This window comes from Moschus berezovskii, chromosome 9 (assembly GCF_049115385.1).
Source record: "Moschus berezovskii isolate FMDL1 chromosome 9, NW_MosBer_1.0, whole genome shotgun sequence".
Lineage (NCBI taxonomy): Eukaryota > Metazoa > Chordata > Mammalia > Artiodactyla > Moschidae > Moschus > Moschus berezovskii.
The window spans coordinates 93,220,987-93,238,914 of record NC_142468.1 but is presented as its reverse complement, the minus strand read 5'-3'; the positions used below and the strand labels follow the sequence as shown (position 1 = coordinate 93,238,914).

The window sequence follows — 17,928 nt, the reverse complement described above, 5'->3', positions numbered from 1 at the left end:
CTATAAACACAGATGAAGCCTCGATCGTCCGCCTGCCACTCACCTCCTGCTGTGGGGCGCAATTTCTAATATATATGATATGATACGATAATATGAGTTGAGAGGACTTGGGACCAAGTTTGTTTTGTTTGTTAATTTAGGAGTAGTTTTGACAAAGTAAAATACACAAATTCAAGTGTACTCTTCGATCAGTTCTGATAAATGCATAAATGTTAACCAATAACATTTCCATCACCCCATTAAGTTCTCTTGTTTCCTAAGTTTACTATATACTTGTTATCCCGAAAACCTTTTAAAGACAGTAATATCTGATATGTTAAACCACTGAAAACAAGTTCAAAAAACCCTTTAATTTCTATACTCCCCAAAATCTTTACCACCTCTCTATTGGAGAAGTTAACGGAGAATTTTTTTTAATTTAAAAAGCTATCACAAAAAATAAACCCAAGTAGCAGAGCTCGTTAAAATATATATCACTAAAGATGACAGTTTACTACAGTGGTTTCCAAAATGAAATTTAAATGCCAGGAGGATACACAAGGTGATGTACTGGTGTGGAAAGAAGGTTAATTTCTGTTATATATATATATATTTGCTTTTTTTAAATCTCTTCCTTTTACACTTTTTAATTTCTGCATTTATTTTATAATGTACATTATATTATATTGTATTTCAGAAGTACAGGTTTGTTTGTTCAGAAGTTTTAAGGGTGTCTGTTTATTAAAAACACTATCAATAGGAATGAAAAATTTGCAGGCTGGAAACCACTTTTCTAGCTGATTAGAAAGCTAGCTTCAGTATGTGTGAGTGTGTGTGTGTGTGTGTGTGTGTGTGTGTGTGTGTGTGTGTGCGTGCGCACATACATGAATGCAGACACCAGAGACAATACCTTAAGCAAAGATTGCTTGTGACTTTCCCGCTTCTTCTCTTCCTCTTTTTTGGCTACCACAGATGCCATACGCCTTTCTTCTTCCTAAAAGAAAAATGTAAAAAAGTATTGTTAAGTATTTAACCTTTTTTGATTCTAAATATCTTCAGTTCTCCAAGTCTGATTTTCTTTATGAGAGCCATGCTGCTAAGTCGCTTCAGTCGTGTCCGACTCTGTGCGACCCCATGGACGGCAGCCCACTAGGCTCTGCCATCCCTGGGATTCTCCAGGCAAGAACACTGGAGTGGGTTGCCATTTCTTTCTCCAATGTGTGAAAGTGAAAAGTGAAAGTGAAGTTGCTCAGTCTTGTCTGACTAGTAGCGACCCCATGGACTGTAGCCCACCAGGCTCCTCTGTCCGTGGGATTTTCTAGGCAAGAGTACTGGAGTGGCCTGCCATTGCCTTCTCCGTGTGAGAGCCATACTACTTGCTAATAGAAAATATGCCCTCAAAGAAAAAGTCAGTATGTTCCTCTTTATTTTCTTCTTCCAACTTAATTCTAAAATAAAACTGTGCATTCTTAACTCTACTCCCAACTCTTGATGTGAGATAAACCTAAAGAATACAAGAAAAAGACTGAGACGAGAAAGAAGAAAGGAGGAGCAGGGGGCTTCCCTGGTGGCTCAGTGGTAAAGAATTCACCTGCTAATGCAAGAGACATGGGTTTGATCCCTGGCCCAGGAAGGGTCCACATGTCAGGAAGCAACTAAGCCCATGTGCCACAACTGTTGAACTTGTGCTCTAAAGCCTGGGAAATGCAACTATTGAACCTAGGTCCCACAACAACCCAAGCCTGCATGCCCTAAAGCCCACGCTCCGCAACAAGAGAAGCCACTGCAATGAGAAGCCCATACATCACAACTGAGAGTGCCCCCACTGACACACCGAGAGAAAGCCTGTGCGTAGCAGCCAAGATCTTGCACAACCAAACATAAATAAATTATAACAAAAGGGAGGGGGAGGCAGGTTTGTATAATTTTTCTCTGAACTGTAGTTCTACATGGAGAGATTTAACAAAGTTTTTATCATGAAGATAAAAATCATACTTCTAACAATCTATTTAATTTATTGTTGTAAAGCAGAGCTTTTTATAAATGACAATACAATTATGAAAGCTTTTTAAAAATTTCCACGTATATTAATAAATTATTCTTCATTAATATAATTACTTTGTTTTTAAGTTGATTTGGCCGGTCTAATTTCTTCCATTCTAAAAACTATGAAATAACTTTACTGTAATAACATTCTGTTCCGTTCAGTCGCTCAGTCGTGTCCGACTCTTTGCGACCCCGTGGACTGTAGCCTACCAGGCTTCTCCGTCCATGGGATTCTCCAGGCAAGAATACTGGAGTGGTTACCGTTTCCTTCTCCAGGGGATCTTCCCAACCCAGGGATTGAACCCAGGTCTCCCGCATTGGAGGCAGACGCTTTAACCTCTGAGCCACCAGGGAAGCCCACAACATTACAGTTTAGAAAAATTTTAAAAATCAGTCATAATCCCAAAACCCTAACTCAAATATCATAATTTTTCCGTCACATTACAATATTCACTATAAACAAATTTTTAAATGTTGCAATCTGCATACGCAATCTGGATCATGATTTTTCACCCTGATGATTGGCAAATTTTAATAAAGTAAATTATAACCATGTAACTCTTAATTTTTATTATCAAAAGATTTGTAGGCATTCAAAATGATGTCATAATTTGAGAAAACAATTTCTTCATGAAAGAAAAACTTGAAAATATCTTCAGAGACACAAAACTGTAAAAATTAATTCAGTGCATTTGAAGGAGAACATTTTCAGAAATATAGTTTACAAAACCTGAAATTAAAAATTTAATGGAGGTGACTTGAAGAGTAGAATGCTCTCATACCAACCTATAATTGCCAGTCATAGCCCTTAACCTGTTTCATTGAAATTATCTTTAGTACTATCTCTCTTTTTTCCTGCAAATAGCTCCATGAAGGTATAGACCATATCAGCTACCCAGCACATAGTAGATATGTAGTAAATATATATATTCAAAGAATGAATTATTAAATGTATATCTCTTTGACTGTGACTGTGTAAGTTGCTCAGTAGTGTCCAACTCTTTGTGACCCCATGGACTGTAGCCTGCCAGGCTCTTCTGTCCATGGAATTCTCTAGGCAAGAATACTGGAGTGGGTTGCCATTCCCTTCTCCAGGGGATCTTCCCAACCCAGGGATCACATTCAGGTCTCCTGACTTGTAGGATGATCTGAGCCACTGGCTCATGATCTGAGCCATAGGGAAGCCCACAACTGTTCAATAATTTCCTACAACTGAAACAATTAAATCAAATGGTAGACATATTTCTAGGGCTTTTGCCGTGTTTGCAAACAAACTCCATAAGCGTAGTACTAATTTACATTTCTACCAGAAGCTAACATTTGATTTAAAATATAATGGATAGTTACAAGAGTTGTTCACCAAATATTCCTATGTCTTCCTACATCCTGGCCATATAGTGAGATGGCACTTCATGTCCTCTTGAAGTTAGGTGCGGTCATGTGAATTGCTTTGGCCAACGTCATAGGAAAAAAAGTGATATGTGTTACTTCTGGGTAGAAAATTTCAAAGACAATGTATGATATAGCTATTTCCTCTCTCATTTCTGCTACAGAATTTGCAAAGCTCCAAAGGATGGGCACTTTGAAGGCCTTGGTCATGGAATGAGGACAACAGAGTAAAGTTCTCAGACCACATAAAATGGACAGACTGACAGTATGAGCATGAAATAAACTTTGTTGATTTAATCCACTGAGATTAGAGAAGTTGTTACTGTAAGATGGAGAAGTTCTAAACAGCAAAAACAAGGCTTGGAGCTGACTGTGGATTAGATCATGAGCTCCTTATTGCAAAATTCAGGCTTAAACTGAAGAAAGTAGGGAAAACCACTAGACTTTTCAGCTATGATCTAAACCAAATCCCTTGTGATTACACAGTAGAGGTGACAAATAAATTCAAAGGATTAGATTTGGTAGACAGAATGCTTGAAAAACTATGGACAGAGGTTTGTAACATTGTATAGGAAGAAAAGAAATGCAAGAAAGCAAAGTGGTTGTCTGAGGAGGCCTTACAAATAGCGGAGAAAAGAAGAGAAGCAAAAGGCAAAGGAGAAAGGGAAATATATAGCCAAGTGAATGTGGAGATTCAGAGAATAGCAAAGAGAGATAAGAGCCTTCTTAAGTAAAAAATGCAAAGAAATAGAGGAAAACAAGAGAATGGGAAAGACTAGAGATCTTGTCAAAAAAAATTAGAGATACCAAGAGAACATTTCATGCAAAGATGGGCACAATAAAAACAGAAACAGCAAAGACCTAACAGAAGTAAAAGAAATTAAGAAGAGGTGGAAAGAATATACAGAAGAACTATAGAAGAAAGGTCTTAATGACCCAGATAACCACAATGGTGTGGGCACTCACCTAGAGCCAGATATCCTGGAGTGTAAAGTTAAGTGAGCCTTAGGAAGCATTACTATGAACAAAGCTAGTGGAGGTGACAGAATTCCAGCTGAGCTATTTCAAATGCTAAAAGACGATGCTGTGAAAGTGCTGCACTCAATATGCCAGCAAATTTGGAAAACTCAGCAGTGGCCACAGGACTGGAAAAGGTCAGTTTTCATTCCAATCCCAGAGAAGGGCAATGCCAAAGAATGCTCAAACAACCATATGATTGTGCTCATTTCACATGTTAGCAAAGTAATGTTCAAAATCCTTCAAGCTAGGCTTCAATGGTACTTAAAGCAAGAACTTCCAGATGTACAAGCTGGATTTAGAAAAGGCAGAGGAACCAGAGATCAAATTGCCAACATCCGTTGGATCATATAAAAAGCAGAGGAATTCCATAAACATATCTACGTCTGCTTCATTTACTACACTAAAGTCTTTGACTGTGTGGATCATAACAAACTGGAAAATTCTTAAAGAGATGGGAATATCAGACCTTTTTACCTGTCTCCTGAGAAACTTGTATGCAGGTCACGAAGCAACAGTTAGAACTGGACGTGGAATAACTGTTTCAAAATTGGGAAAGGAGTACATCAAGGCTACATTTTGTCACCCTGCTTGTTTAACTTATGTTCAAAATGCTAAGGCTGGAGACTCACAAGCTGAAGTCAAGATTGCTGGGAGAAATATCAACAACCTCAGATAAGCAAATGATATCACCCTTATAGCAGAAAGTGAAGAGGAACTAAAGAACCTCTGATGAAGGTGGAAGAGGAGAGTGAAAAAGCTCTCAACATTCAAAAAATGAAGATCATGACATCTGGTCCTATCACTTCATGGCGAACACATGGGGAAACAGTGACAGATTTTATTTTCTTGGGCTCTAAAATCACTGTGTACGGTGACTGCAGCCATGAAATTAAAAGACACTCCTTGGAAGAAAAGTTATGACAAACATAGACAGTACATTAAAAAGTAGAGACACCTCTTGCGCTCAGAGGTCTGTACAGTCAAAGCTGTGGTTTTTCCAGTAGGCATGTAGAGACGTGAGTTGAACCATAAAGAAGACTGAGTGCCGAAGAATTGATGGGTTTGATCTGTGTTGCTGGAGAAGATTCTCGAGAGTCCCTTGGACAGTAAGGAGATCAAACCAGTCAATCCTAAAGGAAATCAGTCCTGAGTATTCATTGGAAGGACTGATGCTGAAGCTGAATCTCTAATACCTTGGCCACCTGATGCGAAGGGCTGACTCACTGGAAAAGACTCTGATGCTGGGAAAGATTGAGGGCAAGAGGAGAAGGAGGTGGCAAAGGATGAGATGCTTAGATAACATCACTGACTCAATGGACATGAGTTTAAGCAAACTCCAGGTGATAGTGAAGGACAGGTAAGCCTGGTGTGCTGTGGTCCATGGGGTCGCAGAGAGTCAGATACGACTCAGAGACTGAACAACATTCGAGAGCACCCCGGTCAGTACATGCACTATAATTAGAATGAAGGAAAATCAAAGAGGCACGAAAATGTATTCCAGGGTGTGAGCCACTATAAATGCTCCTGAAAACAAAGGACTTAGACTAAAGAAGTAAATAAAAAATGCACAAAGCAAACTATCGCAGGGTTAAAAAGGTAAGCAGAAATACATCCACTGGAAGACTCAAATTTTAAAAATGAGGAAATGAACACTCTGAGAAGTTTAGTAACTTATACAAGGTCAAAGCCAGGATCAGAACCAGAGGTCATTTGTGAGAAATGGGGTTTGCATTTTTATAATCAGGATATATTCATACATGTTTTACTGGTTTTAGACAGATGAAAAAAGTGAGGTCAAAATTTAGCAGTAATCTGCCATATGATTTAGTTGTTTAAAAGGGAATGAAAATTTATGCGATTTTTGGTGAATTTAAAGTATATTTTACAATATGGAAAATAGTTGTTCTTAATGTTTAAAGGCTGAACAGAGGTAATGAGGAGAAACCTAAATAAGAAATTCAGAACCTTGGTTCCTAGTTTCATAAAATAGCTGAATTAACAACCACATTAAACTCTTCTGTTCAGTAGATGTTGATTTAGTACCTATTAAGTATAACCTGTTTCAGAAAAAAACTTTTTAAAAGAACAAAATATACTGATGGTCAATTGTTGACTCATGTACTGAATGTCAACTAGAAACAGATTGGTTATTCAAAGAGCCAATTTTAAGCAGTACTGGAAACTGTATGCATCACGTACTATACATACTTAACAGATGATTTCATTAGATTTGCAAAAAGAATCTCAGCTTCTATTAAAGGCAGGAGGACTTGAAAAGGAAAGCTAAACCTAGGAAGACTGGATAGATGCCAAATCAATTCAAATATTGAATGTTTTAAAAATTTATACATATGATGACTGTATTTCAGCCCAAATAATTACAGAGTAACTAAAGTTAGAAACAAAAATAAACCCCTCTAATTGTAAAGATAAGCTACAAATCTGTTGGTAAGAAGGAAAAAAATTGCATCTTCATGATAATAATCCAATTTTGGGGACAAAAACCATATCCTTTATGTAGCTAAAGAAAGAGATCTACCTGGCCTGAAAGCAGACATACACTTTCCTCATTACTGTGGTTTATCATGAAGACCCAATACAGAAACATGTTTAAATCAATTAAGAAGCATAGTGATTTAATGGAGAAGGAAATGGCAACCCATTCCAGTATTCTTCCTAGAGAATCCCGTGGAAACAGGAGCCTGGTGGGCTGCTATCCACAGCGTCGCACAGAGTCGGACATGACTGAAGCAACTTAGCATGAATGCATGCATTGGAGAAGGAAATGGCAACCCACTCCAGTATTCTTGCCTGGAGAATCCTAGGGACAGAGGAGCCTGGTGGGCTGCCATCTATGGGTTCACACAGAGTTGGACACGACTAAAGCAACTTAGCAGCAGCAGCTGCAGCAGTGATTTAGTAGGTATTTAATAACTTACATTATATACTCTTAGCAGACTACTAAGGCTCTAAAACAATGAATTTATTACATGAGAAGACATTTTGCTGCAAAATAAATAATAGCAGTCCTAATATAATCAGCAATTTATTATGTCGAATTTTAAAAACAACGGCAATGTGGGTTTTTTAACCATATACTTTAAAGGGTTATATAAGACATTGTTTTCCTTGACTACACTAAATATTAAAACAGACTAAAATTACAGTTTTTGTCTAGAGGAGAATGTTCCTTATTTTTCTCTCAATCTTTTTTTCTTAACAGAGAAAACAGATGTTTCCAGGGTCATAGTTAATGTCAGAATGAAGATTAGAAGCTATATCACTTGACTTCTACTGGCCCATGGATAATAGTCATATTATACGTTCAGTTCAGTTCAGTTCAGTCGCTCAGTCGTGTCTGACTCTTTGTGACCCCATGGACTGCAGCACGCCAGACTTCCCTGTCCATCACCAACTCCTGGAGCTTACTCAAACTCATGTCCATCACATCAGTGATGCCATCCAACCATCTCATCCTCTGTCATCCCCTTCTCCTCCCGTCTTCAATCTTTCCCAGCAACAGGGTCTTTTTCAATGAGTTGGTTCTTTATATCAGGTGGCAAAGTAATGTAGTTTCAGCTTCAGCATCAGTCCTTCCAATGAATATTCAGGACTGATTTCCTTCAGAACAGACTGGTTGGATCTCCCTGCAGTCCAAGGGACTCTCAAGAGTCTTCGCCAACACCACAGTTCAAAAGCATCAATTCTTCGGCGCTCAGCTTTCTTTATAGTCCAACTCTCACAACCATATATGACTACTGGGAAAACTATAGCTTTGGCTAGACTGACCTTTGTGGGTCAAGTAATGTCTCTGCTTTTTAATGTGCTGTCTAGGTTGGTCATAGCCTTTCTTCCAAGGAGCAAGCTTCTTCTAATTGTATGGTTGCTGTCACCATCTGCAGTGATTTTGGAGCCCAAGAAAATAAAGTCTTTCACTGTTTCCATTGTTTCCCCATATATTTGCCATGAAGTGATGGAACCAGATGCTGTGATCTTAGTTTTCAGAATGTTGAGCTTTAAGCCAACTTTTTCACTCTCTTCTTTCACTGTCATCAAGAGGCTCTTTAATTCTTCTTCACTTTCCACCATAAGGATGGTGTCATTTGCATATCTGAAGTTATTGATATTTCTCCCGGCAATCTTGATTCCAGCTTGTGCTTCATCTAGCCTGGCATTTCGCATGATGTATGCTACCTATAAGTTAAATAAGCAGAATGACAATATACAGCCTTGATGTACTCCTTTCCTGATTTGGAACCAGTCTGTTGTTCCATATCCAGTTCTAACTGTTGCTTCCTGACCTGTATACAGATTTCTCAGGAGGCGGGTCAGGTGGCCTGGTATTCCCATCTCCTTGAAGAACTTTAAACAGTTTGTTGTGATCCACACAGTCAAAGGCTTTGGCATAGTCAATAAAGCAGAAGTAGATGTTTTTCTGGAACTCTCTTGCTTTTTCAACGATCCAAAGGATATTGGCAATTTGATCTCTGGTTCCTCTGTCTTTTCTAAATCCAGTTCAAGCTGAAACATCTGGAAGTTCCTGGTTCACATACTGTTGAAGCCTGGCTTGAAAAATTTTTATTAGAGTTATTTTGTTAGCGTGTGAGATGAGTGCAATTGTGCGGTAGTTTTAACATTCTCTGGCATTGCCTTTCTTTGGGATTGGAATGAAAACTGACCTTTTCCAGTCCTGTGGCCACTACTGAGTTTTCCAAATTTGCTGGCATATTGAGTGCCGCACTTTCACAGCATCATCTTTTAGGATTTGAAATAGCTCCACTGGAATTCCATCACCTCCACTAGCTTTGTTCGTAGTGATGCTTCCCTCCCTCCATCTTGTTTGCAGCCCCCATACTATACATTAGGGGAGAGAAAGCCAGAACAGGATAGGTATACCACCATAATAACTTTAAAACTCACACTGGCTTACAATAAGAAAAGTTTGTTTCTTTATCATGCAAAGAACACCCCAACTGTTCTCCATGTAGTAGGTTAAGTGTTCCTAGGTGCTATGACTTGATGGCATCTTCCACTCAATATATGCCTTCACAAAGACCATCACAAGGGAGAAAAGCCCAGAAAATCGCACTTTGGTCTTTAAATGCTTCTGTCTGAAATTATGTACATTACTTCTGTTCACATTTTACTGACCAAAGCAAGTTGCATGACCATGTTTAACTCCAAGGGAAAGGGAAATATCATCTTTCCACCTGGAAAATGTAAGAACACACTGGGGGCATTACTAATGGCTACCACAACAGGACACTCACTTCCACCTCGGATAGGCTACCTCATATTTGGGAGAACAAATTGTAAACAAGTTCATATGAAGCCAAATATATGTGAGTTTGAGGTGGAAACTTTAGATACTGTGTGCATTTCAGAATTGTGAGAACAGCACCTGCATTCACAAAATAATGCCTTAGACAAAAAAATTCTGGGAGGTGGAATTTTCTATACAATGGTCCTTGTTCTAGTCATTCAAAATGTGTCTATTCTAGAATTGCCATACGACCCAGCAATCCCACTGCTGGGCATATACACTGAGGAAACCAGAATTGAAAGAGACACGTGTACCCCAATGCTCATCACAGCACTGTTTACAATCTAGGTTGCTTCCAATAGACATGGAAGCAACCTAGATGTCCATCAGCAGATGAATGGATAAGAGAGCTGTACATATACACAATGTGTACATATACACAATGGAATATTACTCAGCTATTAAAAAGAATGCATTTGAATCAGTTCTAATGAGGTGGATGAAACTGGAGCCTATTATACAGAATGAAGTAAGCCAGAAAGAAAAACACCAATACAGTATATTAGCACATATATATGGAATTTAGAAAGATGGTAACTATGACCCTATATGTGAGACAACAAAAGAGACACAGATGTAAAAACAGACTTTTGGACTCCGTGGGAGAAGGTGAAGGTGGGATAATTTGAGAGAAGGGCACTGAAACATGTATATTACCATATGTGAAATAGATCGCCAGTCCAGGTTCGATGCATGAGACAGGGCACTCAGGGCCAGTGCACTGGGACGACCCTGAGGGATGGGATGGGGAGGGAGGTGGGAGAGGGGTTCAGGATGGGGGACACATGTACACCCACGGCTGATTCATGTCAATGTATGACAAAAATCACCGCAATATTGTAAAGTAATTAGCCTCCAATTAAATAAATTTTTAAAAATGTGTCTATTACCTCCTTTTTTGTACAGTTGTAAAAATATTTGAAGACTACTGTAATATCTTCTTTGTCAATGAATTGTGCTAGGTTTTCTGGAAATGTTTGTTTGCCATCACCCTTCTAAAACTAATAGTTCAGGTGTAATTTAACAAAGAAAAAAAGGGGACTATTGTCTATTTTTCTAAATTCTCTATTTCTATATATGAATATTGTCTTAAGCCATATTAACTTCTAACAATCATATTTCATAATTAACTCAATTTGAACTTATCAATTTCAATGCAAATCTTTTTCACACATGCTAATTCTCTCTCCCCCAACCCTGTATTTGGCTAAGAACTGTCATGTTTGTTGTTAAGTCTAGAATTTTCAACTTATCTATTTTTTATCTTGCTAAACTCTGCTTATATTTATAGGTAAGAAGTCAGCAAACTTTTTCTACAAAGAGCCAGAGAGCAAATATCTGAAGTTTTGTGATCCATATAAAATCTCCAGCACATTTTCTTTTTCTTTTTTCACAGTGCTTCACAAATATAAAAACCATTCACAGCTTGAGAGCTATGAAAAAAAAAAAAAAACAACAGGCTGTGGGATGGATTTGGCTCACAGGCTGTAGTTTGCCAAACCTTGTTGATTATTGAGCTTCTTTTGGATTCTGAGTTGATCAACTGGTATATCAGGATTTCTAACTTCTCCAGTGTGTCATTTATATATTTTATTAGAATAATATAATGCTCTCAACTAGTCAATACTTAAACATGTGTAAGAGAATGAGAGTGAGCAAAAAGCCTCACAACACCCCAGTACAGATTTCTCTGCAGGTTGGCCATTAATCCATTACTTTCTGTTCTGCAGGGTTTTGTTTTTTTTTCAGTCGCTCAGTCATGTCCGACTCTTTGCGACCCCATGAATCACAGCACGCCAGGCCTCCCTGTCCATCACCAACTCCCGGAGTTCACTCAAACTCATGTCCATCGAGTCGGTGATGCCATCCAGCCATCTCATTCTCTGTCGTCCCCCTCCTCCCACCCCCAATCCCTCCCAGCATCAGGGTCTTTTCCAGTGAGTCAACTCCTCGCATGAGGTGGCCAAAGTACTGGAGTTTCAGCTTTAGCATCAGTCCTTCCAACGAACACCAGGATTGATCTCCTTTAGAATGGACTGGCTGGATCTCCTTGCAGTCCAAGGGACCTCAAGAGTCTTCTCCAGCACTACAGTTCAAAAGCATCAATTCTTCAGCGATCAGCTTTCTTCACAGTCCAACTCTCACATCCATACATGACCACGGGAAAAACCATAGCATTGACTAGATGGACCTTTGTTGGCAAAGTAATGTGTCTGCTTTTTAATATGCTATCTAGGTTGGTCATAACTTTCCTTCGAAGGAATCACAAATCCACTTAACTATGTGGTCATACAATTTACTCAATGTGCTATCATAAAAGACTTCACTCAGTGCTTTGCTTAGATACCAAAACATTGTCTCTCTATAGTATTCTTCTGAGAAGGTCTATTTATAATATCTAAAATAGTAACCTAATTTTGTCTGGCACAAATTGTTTTTAGTGAACTAATGCTGCCTCCTTGTGATCAATTCCTTAAGTACTCACAAATCACCTAAATAATCCAATTTAGATTTCTTTCATAATCTACATTCAAGTTTATTGTCATCATTTGCCACAATATTTTTTCTATCCAAGATAAAAACAGAGATTAGTTTATCTTACCTTTTAGCTACTCTACTATTCTACACTGCTTTCAGATATAACTTTCAAAGGCCTAGCAATTTATTCACTACATTTATTCACTCTAGATCAAAGATTGGCAAATTCTAGCCCACAGATCAAATGCAGCATGCCATCTGTTTTTGTAAATAAAGTTTTATTGGAACACAGTCATGCTCACTTTTATGTACTGTTCATGCCTGCTTTTACTTTACAATGAGAGAGTTGAGTAGCTTTCAACACAGACTGTATATCCCCAAAAGCCTAAAATATTTACCATGAGGCCCTTTAGGCTATGTGCTCAGTTGTGTCAGACTCTCTGTGGCCCTATGGACTGTAAACCACCAGGGCTTCTCTGTCTATGAAATATTTCTGGGCAAGAATACTAGAGTGCGTTGCTATTTCCTACTTCAGGGGATCTTCCTGACCTAGGGATTAAAACTGCATGTACACTCGGGGCGGATTCATGTCAATGTATGGCAAAGCCAATCAATATAATATTGTAAAGTAATTAGCCTCCAATAAAATAAATAAATAAATAAAATAAAACTGCATCTCTTAGTCTCCTGGATCGGCAGGCAGATTCTTTACCACAAGTGCCACCTGGGAATCCCCATAAGGACCTTTAGCCCCTAATAGGTCTGGATTCAAACTTTTTATTCATCTATCCAAGGCTTTATCTTCACTTTATTAATATCTATTTCTTCTCTCTACTAACTAAAACTCATTCTTCCTAACAGAGATAACAAAAGCAAAATAGGAATTGAGGCCAGAAATTCATATTATCTTGAGATACCATATTATCTCTTGCCATTCCTCTAGATCAAACCCCCCAGAAGCTCTTAGCCTGACTAACCCTGCTTCTCATTTTAGTACTCATCCTATCTTTCCCAATTTGTCCTCTGGGCTGCTGCTCAGATAACCTTTTCAATAGGCAAATCCAATTTAAGTATCTTAAACTCTTCAAGAGTTTCCTATGATATTGAACACAAAAATCTAAACTCTTCTTATGGCATAAAACACCCTCTTCATGACTCAGCCCTTACTGGTCATGCATCCTTTTCCTGCTGCTCTTCTCGCCTATGAACACTCAGTGCTCAGCCATGTTGAACCACTCTGAGTTGCTATATCCTCACACCCCTCTGCATTTTGCGTGCCTTCTCTCTCTCTAGAATACTTTCATACTGATATATTCTCCTTTGTCTCTGGCCCTCTTCAAGTCTCAAGTCAAGTATTTTCTCCTTTGGAATTTTTTCTATTTCTCCAGTATACATAGGACAGCTTTGCTCTTTGATATCATGGTGCCATGTGTGTGTGCGTGTGTGTGTGTGTGTAAACATACACATATCTATTTATGAATCAATTTTATCTAACTAGTTTGTCGCTTTGCATTATAATCTGGCTGCATGTTTTCCTCTGTACTTGACTGTAAGTAACTTGAGGCTGTTTATTGCAATTCTGATCTTGTCATCTCTAGAGTCTAACATACACCCTAGTGCAGAAACTCCAAGGTGCCTAAGACTGCCTTTGGAATTTTTCCATGGTACCACTAGGTCAAAAAAAATATAGCTCTGTTTATTATTTAGTAAACAACAAGATTCATGTTCTAGCAACTTAGTGAAAGTTGCTCAGTTGTGTCCAACTCTTTGCAACCCCAATGGAGTACACAGTCCATGGGATTTTCTAGGCCAGAATACTGGAGTGGGTAGCCATTCCTTTCCTCCACGGGATCTTCCCAACTCAGGGATCGAACCTAGGTCTCCTGCATTGCAGGTAAATTCTTTATCAGCTGAGCCACCAGGGAGCCATTTCAAAAATAATAATTTAAGTTAAATAAAAAATATCATTCTTGAATAACTATAATAACTTACTAATGAAATGTGCGTATCTGTAAGGCATGACACAACGTCTCAAATATGAGAGTTAGATTGGATACCGTCACCCTCATTTCCTGCTCTATACTGATTTAGTATTTGTTTTTATCACAGCAGTCACTGAAAGGTCAGCTCTGCCAGGATATAATACTGTAGACAGAAATACACTGTGACCTAATGGGCTTCCCTGGTGGCTCAGAGGTTAAAGCGTCTGCCTCCAATGCGGGAGACCTGGGTTTGATCCCTGGGTTGGGAAGATCCCCTGGAGAAGGAAACGGTAACCACTCCAGTATTCTTGCCTGGAGAATCCCATGGATGGAGAAGCCTGGTAGGCTACAGTCCATGGGGTCGCAAAGAATCGGACACGACTGAGTGACGGAACGGAATGTTGAGGTGATAAACTACCTTGAGCTAGCAGTTTTCTCAAGGTCTCACAGGTATCAAATCTCATTGCCTTTTGCTTGAACATTATAAATACTCCATGACACGCCCCTGTGAGTTCACTGCAGTATCTTTGGCACACAGTTAGGGGAACCATAGCCACAGTACACACAAGTTCATTAGGTATCTGTGTAATCCACTCCAGCTAGAAAACAGTAGTTATAGAACTGGTATCAGTAAAATTTTCCAGCCAGATGGTAAATATTTTAGGGTCATAGGCTATATAGTTTCTTTAACAACTACTCAATTCTGCCAGTGTAGCATTAAAGCAGATATAAACACATAAGTTAGTGGATATGACTATGTTCTAATATAACTTTATTTACAAAAACAGGTGGCCTGCTCATGGGCTAGTGTTTGTCAATACTAGCCCAGGTTGGAAATTTATAGAAAGTCTTTTACAAGGTATATTCTTTACAAACTAAAGTTACTAAAAAGTTATAAACAAAAGGTGAGACAAAATACCATAAGTCTATACTGATATGAATAAGTTAATAAACTGAAATTTTTATGAGGTACAGAATCACAAAAGTGTGATAGTATGATTTATTGTAAGAAATACATGTTTGATCTTCATCCCAGTTTCTGGTTCACAGCTCCTCAGACCCTGGCAATTTCCTAAGTGTGTGAATGATAAAGGTGTCTATTGTTTCATTAATGAGATGACTTTTGGACCTCATCTAAGGATGGAGGCTGGTTGCCAGGAGAACCAACCAGGCAATTAAGAAGGTTGGAACTTTCCATGGCACCCCCAGACCTCCAGGGAGAGAAGAGAAGCTGAAGGTTGAATCAATTGCCAATGATATAATCAATCATGACTACTTAAAGAAGCCTCCATAAAAAATCCAAAGGGACGGGTTCAGAGAGCTTTGGGGTTGGTGAAACCTGGACATCTGGGGAGACTGGTATGCTCAGAAGCTCTGTGGCCCTTCCCACCAAGCCCTGTGCATCCCTTTCATCTGGCTGTTTCGGAGTTACATCATTTTACAATAAACCGGTGACCTAGTAAGTACTGGGTTGGTCAAAAAATTCGCTCGGGTTTTCCCATAAGCTGTTATGGAAAAACCCAAATAAACTTTTTGGCCAAGCTAACAGTTTCTTCCAGTAGGTCAGCAGTACAGGTAATAACCTGGACTTGTTACTGGAGTCTGGCAGAGCAGGGAGGGTATACGTGCAGTTTTCCAGACTGAGCACGCAACCTGTGGAATCTGATGCTATCTCCAGGTGGACAGTGTCCAAATTGAATTCTTGAACACTGAGCTGGTGTTCTGAGAATTTCTTACTGGAGGTGTGAGAAACCCTGCCCTCCACATTGGAAACTGAATCTCAGAACACTAAAAGAAAAGGGAGTGGGAATAATTTCACATGCAGAAGCCTCGCAGACACCATCTTAAAGTAAACATCAATCAAGATACACATATAAATTACAGAACACTCAATAGGATACAATAAGAGAAATGCAAAATCACTTGTGTGATATTTAGGCCAAAAAGCTATAACTATTAATTAATCATTCAGTCAGTCAGTCAGTTCAGTCGCTCAGTCGTGACCGACTCTTTGCAACCCCATGAATCACAGCACGCCAGGCCTCCCTGTCCATCACCAACTCCCGGAGTTCACTCAAACTCATGTCCATTGAGTCGGTGATGCCATCCAGCCATTAGGAAACATCAAATAAAACCTGAATTAAGGGTCATTCTATAAAATAACTGACCTGTAATCTTCATAAATGTCAGTCATGAAGTCAAGGAAAGACTAGGAAACTGTTCAGGAAATAGGGTGACAACAAACACCTGACAACAAAATGTAGCCTCTATGCAGTGTATGATTCCCAACTGGGTCATTTCGCCCCACAGGACATCATTAATATCACTGCTAAAATGTGAATGTGGTGTGAGGATTAGACACTAGCAATTATTCAGTGTTTATTTCTTGACGTTGTTGGTTATACTGTGTTTACATGAGAGAATGTCTTTGCTTGCAAGATATACCGTGAAGTATTCAGAGCAGTTGGGGAACTGAGTTAGCAGCTTACTCTCAAACTGTTCAATAAAACAAAGTTCTTTGTACTATACTTACAACTTTTCTGTAACTTTGAGATTATTTCCATTAAAAAAAGTGAATTTCTAAAATTAACAGTGGAGGAACAGATGCTCAAGGATTGCTGCTCTATATTTAGCAGAAGAGCTGGCCCTCTCCCATCCCAGGGGATTTTCCTCATCTCGGTACCAAGCAAGCACATTCTAGGGAATGTACAAGGACAATGATTATAGATAGTATTGTTTGTTCTCCCTTATTTAAGACATGAAAGGGAAAAGTGTTAATTGCTCAGTTGTGTCAGACTGTTTGTGACCCCATGGATTGTAGCCCACCAGGCTCTTCTGTCTATGGAATTCTCCAGGCAAGAATACTGGAGTGGATAGCTATTCCCTTCTCCAAGTGATCTTTCTGACCCAGGGATCAAACCCAGGTCTCCTGCATCACAGGCAGATTCTTTACTGTCTGAGCCACCAGGGAAGCCCACTGATCCAGAAGCCCTGGGTCCAGAAGAGCCCCTGGAGAAGGGAATGCCTACCCATTCTAGTATTCTTGCCTGGAAAATTCCATGGCCAGAGAAGCCCGGTGGGTTACATGACTATGACTGAGCAACTAATACAACTTTCCTTTTATTTAAGGCACAGAAATGGGTAAATTTTACTCAACCAAAAAGTCTTTACTGAATATTACTACATTTTCAGCATTGTATGAGATAGAGAAGGAAAGAAAATAAACATGTATAGAACAACTCCATGTATCAGGCAAGGAAGATGAAGAATGGCTTCTGCCCTTAAGGACCATATACATTAGCTGAGTAGACAAGACTGACATAAATTTACTACGAGAAACACACCATATAATTACTAATTTATATAAATGGGTTAGCATCATTTCTCACCCTGTTCATTGAAACCTCAACAGGAAAAGAGTACTAAAGATCCTTAAATAAGAAAGACAAGAAGATTAAGAGCAAAAGTGTGAGACAGAGTGGCCAGTATAGATCCAAACAAACTGAGAAGACAAAGAACCTTTTCTCCATGCTGGAACAAAGACAGAGGTAGAACCCTAGAAGATTCCTAGTATTTATGAATTCATTGACACTTTGCCTGTTAGCCACCTTGATGTCCATAATATTACTGAGGTAGAAATGTGAATGGTTCAGTTCAGTTCAGTTCAGTTGCTCAGTCGTGTCCGACTCTCCCAATGAGTCAACTGGCAAT

General features: G+C 39.0%; 1 protein-coding gene across 6 annotated transcripts in view; it reads right to left on the bottom strand.

The window, feature by feature from the left end:
- LRRC49 (leucine rich repeat containing 49) overlaps positions 1 to 17,928 on the bottom strand; it is a 162,639-nt gene that overhangs the window by 44,928 nt on the left and 99,783 nt on the right. For all 6 annotated transcript variants that reach the window (XM_055436698.2, XM_055436702.2, XM_055436706.2 and 3 more), the window contains one exon: positions 890 to 973. In XM_055436698.2, the coding sequence (XP_055292673.2) occupies positions 890 to 973 (84 nt within the window). The remainder of the gene's footprint in view (positions 1 to 889; positions 974 to 17,928) is intronic.